This window comes from Microtus ochrogaster, chromosome 6 (assembly GCF_000317375.1).
Source record: "Microtus ochrogaster isolate Prairie Vole_2 chromosome 6, MicOch1.0, whole genome shotgun sequence".
Lineage (NCBI taxonomy): Eukaryota > Metazoa > Chordata > Mammalia > Rodentia > Cricetidae > Microtus > Microtus ochrogaster.
In genome coordinates, this window is record NC_022013.1 from 60,707,789 (window position 1) to 60,714,294 (window position 6,506).

Here is a 6,506-nt window from a genome sequence, read left to right on the forward strand (position 1 = left end):
TTCCCTGCTTTCTTTCTGAAGTTTTTTGTGGCTGTCATTCGTCCATTTGAAAGACAGTTTTGCTGTATTGTGGTGCTTGCCCCAGACAGCCCCCCCCCTTTCCTGGCTTCCTGAGTCCTTTTATTTGAAGTTTCTATTAGCAGAGTAAGGTAAAGAGATTATTTTCTCAGCCACGTCTATTCTACTAAGGAGCAGCTAAGGATTCTTCGTTTCTGTTAGTGTTTTTGTATGTTGGACCTGGAAGAACCCATCCGTTCTTCCACCATGTCTTTTTCCCCCCAGCTGAGCCCTTAGCATAGTTGTCATAGTTATTATAAGTGCTATTCTGATATGTGTACTGCCTTTTCAAACTTTGGTTTTGACATTTTAGTATCCTTGTAAATTTTTGTTGAGAAGGTTGGAGAGATGATTCAGGGGTTAAGAGCACAGGTTGCTCTTCCAGAGGTCCTGAGTTCAATTCCCAGCAACCATATGGTGGCTCACGACCATCTAGAATGAGATCTGGTGCCCTCTTCTGACGTGTGGCAGGCAGAACACTGTATACATAATAAATAAGTAAATAAATAAATAAATCTTTAAAGAAAAAAGTTGTTGTTGTTGTTGTTGTTGTTGAGAGAATGACATCATGCTCTGGTAACGCGAGCAGCTTCAGGAACCAGGCCTTTAGTAAAGAGGTGGTGGTGTGGAGAGCCCACCAGAGAAGACCACTCACCATGAAAGTCATGCCAGCTGGCTGGACCTATACTCAGGGATTCAGGACCCAAGTGAGTGGCCCGTGATTAGAGTAAGGGGTTTTTAAAGGCTAAAACCATATCCTGGTGACTCTGTCTTGGCAGTTGCAGTGGGTGGTTTTGTGCCTGAGAGGAGTGTAATGAAGATAAGATAAGCGGTCTGCTGCAGCCGGAGGTTTCCCTAGGCAGGCCAGTTAACAGAAGCTTACCTAAGTTAGCGGGGCACCTTGACCTTGGGTTCCTAGAACAGAGTTGGGTAATTTTCCACAGAGCTTACCAACAAAAGATCAAATTCCAGTTCCATCTAAAATGGCTGCAGCAGTAATATAAGATGGAGGAACCTCTGCACTCTGTCTTGCTGTCACAGTACCAAGAGAGGTGCCCTGGAGTGTGCAGGTATGTCGTGGACTGTCTTTACCCTTGTACCTTTGACCTTCGACTCAGGGCTCTCCCACAAGGTGAGGTGGAAAGACCAGAAGGAGCTAATGGGGAGATTTCCCTCTTCCACGCGGCAGCTGGAGAGGGCTAGAGGTAGCGGTTTGTGACTTCCCCTGACCCTCCCAGAAGTGGGACGAGGGCTTTTCTCTAATCTTCATTGTGAAAATCGCTAGCCTTCCTAGAGGCATGCTCAGACTGGTCCCTGGGCCTGTCCATGCTGAGCCTTTTGCAATTTTCAATTACCTGTTAGGCTTCCTGCCAGGTTCTGGAGGCCAAGGAGCTTTCTGCTTGCTCCCAGGCCTCTGCCCTCCAAGTGCAGTTCTCTGTGTTTGTCTGTATGCTAATGTACAGCTGGGAGAGCCCCTGATCCTCAGTTTGTTAGCAGGATAAAGTCTCCATATCTATGCTTCCTGTGGGCCAAACCAGAAACTTGAATTCTCTGCTATCTATCTATCTATCTATCTATCTATCTATCTATCTATCTATCTATCTATCTATCTATCTATCTATCTATGTATCTATCTATGTATCTATCTATGTATCTATGTATCTATCTATCTATCTATCTATCTATCTATCTATGTATCTATCTATGTATCTATGTATCTATCTATCTATCTATCTATCTATCTATCTATCTATCTATCTATCTATCATGTATCTATCTATCTATCTATCTATCTATCTATCTATCTATCTATCTATCTATCTATCTATCATGTACACAGTCTCTATGCCTCCATGCATTCCAGAAAAAGGCACCAGATCTCATTATAGATCATTGTATTCACAACGAATTGAACTCAGGACCTCTGGAAGAGCAGTCAAGTCCCTTAACCTCTGAACCATCTCTCCAGCCCCTTGATATTGTTTTTAATAGTTGTCATTTATTAGAAAAACCATGTAACACTAAAGAAAACATAACAACAACAACAACAACAAAAAGATAGGATCTGTCTATGCAGACCAGACTGGCCTCAAAGCCTCGGTGATCCACCTACCTCTGTCTCCCCAATGCTGAGATCAAAAGTGTGCACCACCCCTGCCCAGGAAAGAAAACATTTTAAGCAATTCCAGCACAGGAGGCAGAGGCTGGAGGATCACTGCAAGTTCAAGGCCAGCCCCATCTCCATAGTGAGACCCTGCTTCAAAACCAAGCAGAACCGCAGAACATGGTGAGTCGGTATGAGATAACGTGTGTGCTCCCAGTCCCTCACCATCTGCCATCTGCGGTCTTTGCTGGCACGCACATGTGCTTTACCCAGCGGCTATCGCTGTCACTATGGATGGTTTCCCGTAAGAGGACATAGTAAGCGAATTTCATTATCAAGGTTCTTCTTAATTATGTTTTAACCTTCTGCCTAATGCTCCGTGTCGCCGATATGCATTGATTTCCGTGATTTTCTTCCTACTGCTCATGGCTTTCCTGTTAGACCGGACCTCCAGGATCGGCCACGTCAGGGAATGGAGCAGTGAGCACTCCACATCAGAAGCTTTATTTTCAACTTACAGGTGAAGGGGTGAAAGCTTCGTTTTCTCGCCTTATTTTATTACGAGGATCAGAACTGATCTTTAGCCCCCTGCACACTGAAACCCGAACTCCCATTTCGTTTACTTCCGTGTTACGCCGTCGCTCCCCCAACACCCTCCTCCTCCGTTAGAATGACTCCCCGAGATAAAGCCCCCGAAGCAAACGGTGACGCACTCGGAACACCAGTTTTCAGATCTGTTTGGGCCAGTTAGAGATCGCTGTGATCACTTTACTTGCTTGCCTTAATTTTTTTCTCAACTCAAAGTTTGGGAAGGTACCAGTCTGAATTGGTCTTCTAGGGAAGTTCGGAGGCTTTTCCCGTGCCTGTGGTTCGCCTGTCTGCCTAAGGGCCGCCTTGAGGTTCATATTTTGCGTGCAGATTCTGTCAGTCTGCTCTTTGACCGGTTTAACTGCTTCATCTTTTAGACAGCTGTCCCAAATATCTGGTGTCTGGCAGTTGTTTGTGCATGCCACAAAATATTTGAGCTTATTTCCAAATTGTTGTTTAGCCGCCCCAGGTGTACTTATTCTCCCTTTCCTCCATGTTTTGATTGAGGCATTGAAAGGCTGTGTGAACTCCGACACATGTGAAATCCTGGCTGTGGCTTCAGTCCCTCTTTAGGTAAAGGGCCACCTCTCTCCAGCCAAGGAACTGGAATGTCTACCTCAGCTTTGCAGTAAATGCTAAGAAGTGTAGAACCTGCAACATTCATGGAAGGAGCCGAACCTTCCGTTCCCGGCCATAGCTGCAGCACCTTTGGCTTCCCCAGGTCTGGAGGACTTGGCCCCTCAAGCTTGGTAAAGCTTCAGGATTTGGGAAAACAGGCCACGGGCCTGTCCAGTTAAGAGACTGGAAAACATAGGATCCGTGTGTGGGATCAGGATACCGCTGAGACTGAGTTGGGATCTTTGCTATAGAAATAGACGTCATTCATCACATAATGCCCGATTTAACCAAATCAGACCAGGCAGAAATGCTCGGGGCCGCTCGGTGAGTCACTCCACACTCTGCACTGCTGTTGCTGAGCATGGGCTGAGTGGGTAAGCAGGCCCCAACAGGGAGCTGTCATTTTATCATGTCCTGCCCTCTGTCTGAACACAACACCACTGGCTTCTCTTAGTCCCATACGATCTGTCACATGCTCCTTCCTCTTCCTGATCCAGGGACTGATGACATCAAGATCCATGAGTTTTTCTGTTCCTCTCTCTCTGGACATAGTTACCTTTGCCAATTTGTGTCGCTCAGCTCTGCGGAGGAAGGCGCTCAGCTCTGCGGGGGAAGGCACCTTCACCTGTTACCTGTAGAACTCTTTGCTTTGGCCTTTGTGCGTGCTCTCTCTCTCTCTCCTCTGTCTGTCTGTCTGTCTGTCTGTCTGTCTCTCTGTCTGTCTGTCTCTCTCTCTGTGTCTCTCTGTCTCTGTCTCTGTCTCTCTCTCTCTCACACACACACACACACACACACAGACACACACTTCCTACCATCACTTGTGTTTCTTACAGACTGTCCTGTGAAGGACTATCATTTTGGTGTGAGGAACAGGAGCAGTCTTTGGTCCTCTCATGTACAGCCTGCCCCTGTCTTCAGCTCTTCCAGAGGACTGGCATTCTAAGAGCACACGGTGACAGGACTGATTGGAGCACTTGTCCAGTTCCATCTGCCACATACCTAGACATTGTGACCTTCGTTCACGTGAGATTAGGTGTCCGTCACGCAGTTAATAGAAAAAGGCAGCCTTCGTGTGCTCTTCTGAGATTGTCATCCCTGGCAGGGTTGACAGGGGACTCCAGGCCAGTTGTGTTGCCAACGTTGGGTCTTTTAAAGGTGGTTCTTATGATTTAAATTTTAATTAATTCAACAGGAAAATGGAGGAGAAATTTCCACAATTCCCTATTGGTGCCTATTGAGGCGCACTTCAAATCACCTATTTTAAGACAAACTCTCACTATATTACCCAGACCGGTCTTGAAGTAGGTAATCCTCTTGCCTCTGTCTCCTGAAAAGTTGGAATTATAGTTTCAAAACGCTATCCCTTGGTGCTCATGAAAACACTTTAAAATGTACCCAGATCCCATTAGCTGTATGGGAAAAACACCTGAGAAATAAAGGTGATATTTCTGACGCCTGGTTTAGGAAGACCAAATCCTTAAAAAAAATCAGATATATTAAGTTTTCTTTTTTTCATTATGAAGTAGGTGAGGGAAGGAGGGAAACAGAACCCATCTGCTACTGCCTGTCAAATAAATACCCACTGGTGGTAGTGATTCTCAGGTGGGCCACCAGGTGGCAGTCACACCTGTAAAATCAGTGTGCTGGGCTTTCCCACAGTGGATGGCGCACACAAAGACCCCAAGATTTAAATTCAAATGCAGTCGGCAAACAACAACCACCTCCTTACCGAAATCCTTCAGCACTGCAGGAAGATGTTCGCAGTCGTGGGCCAGGACCTAGGGCCTTGCACAAACTGGCCAGTGCTGGACTGCAGAGCCACAGCTGCAGTTCGGGAGGTTTTACTCAAATGAACCTCATCTCAGAGAAATGTAGTTCTAACATGTCATGATCTCTGGATTTCTCCCTTAGTTTAAGCTGTTTAGTTAGTGCAGCAGAACTTGGTCCCTGTCCAAGGCGCAGTACCGAGCCATTTCTGCCTCATCTTCTTTAAAGTCACACCTCAGAGGACTTGGCACTTTCCTTATTGTTCTTGTGGGTTCAGCTGTGACTTTGCACGTCACTAGTTGCCACGCTGTGTTTATTTACAGTTGACCTTTTCAACTGGCTTGCAGGCTGTCACCCAGGTAGCCCAGCAATGGCTCCCTCGGGACAGAAAGGCCAAAATCAGCTCACTGTTTAGTCTGCGGAAGCTGGGGTCCAGGCAGATTCATGGGGAGCTGCTGGTGTTCAGTCTACAGTGGAATCCTGAAGAAATCTGATTTATCACCAGCAGCCACAGTATAGATGAATTGGTCAGGTAAGCTGAGGGCAGGCAGGCAAAGGCAAAGTTTCCTCCTGTGTATTCGTTTATGTGACCTGCTATCAGAAGGTGGGGCCCAGACATAGATAAATCTTCCTGCTTCAAATAATTAAAAACAAAACAAAAACAACAACAAAAACCTTGATGGAGTGTCTAGTAGCTTGGGTTTTATTTTTTTATTTTTATTTTTTAAATTTTATTTATTTATTATGTGTACAATATTCTGTCTATGTGTATGTCTGCAGGCCAGAAGAGGCCACCAGACCTCATTACAGATGGTTGTGAGCCACCATGTGGTTGCTGGGAATTGAACTCAGGACCCTTGGAAGAGCAGGCAATGCTCTTAACCACTGAGCCATCTCTCCAGCCCTAGCTTGGGTTTTAGTTGATTCCAGATGTAGTCAAGTTGACAACCAAGATTAGTCATACTATGTTCACCCCTTGTCAACTTGACACACAGTGACATCTTCGTATGTGCTAAATTTTCAAATGAAAACGATAATCAGGCCATAATTCTGCTTAACACTGTAGGCCTGTTAGAGAGGTCCACAAGAGCCCAGAATGGAGTATAACAAGGGTTTATTTACTGGGGGTTAAAACTGACAGTAAGGGTAGAGATCCACAGTCCTCTGTCGGTGCTGGAAGCTGGGAACCGTATCCAGTAAAGAAAGGGGCCGGTATCTAAAAGGCTATTGGCTGAAGGAGTTCCCACAACATAACACCTCTAATGAGATGTGGGAGGAGGAAAAGTGATGTGCACAGAGGTCTTCAGTCCAGTGACCAGACACTGCTCTTCCCCTAATTCCACTGGCCACCCCTTCCCACCTGCATCCTCTG

The 6,506-nt window shown here is 45.9% G+C and overlaps 1 protein-coding gene across 1 annotated transcript in view; it reads left to right on the top strand.

The window, feature by feature from the left end:
* The first annotated feature begins 1,043 nt into the window (after positions 1 to 1,043).
* Positions 1,044 to 6,506, top strand: part of Btd (biotinidase) — a 17,527-nt gene continuing 12,064 nt past the window's right edge. Inside the window, exon 1 of the mRNA XM_005348656.1 lies at positions 1,044 to 1,127. Coding sequence (XP_005348713.1) covers positions 1,063 to 1,127 — 65 coding nt within the window. The 5' untranslated portion in view covers positions 1,044 to 1,062. The remainder of the gene's footprint in view (positions 1,128 to 6,506) is intronic.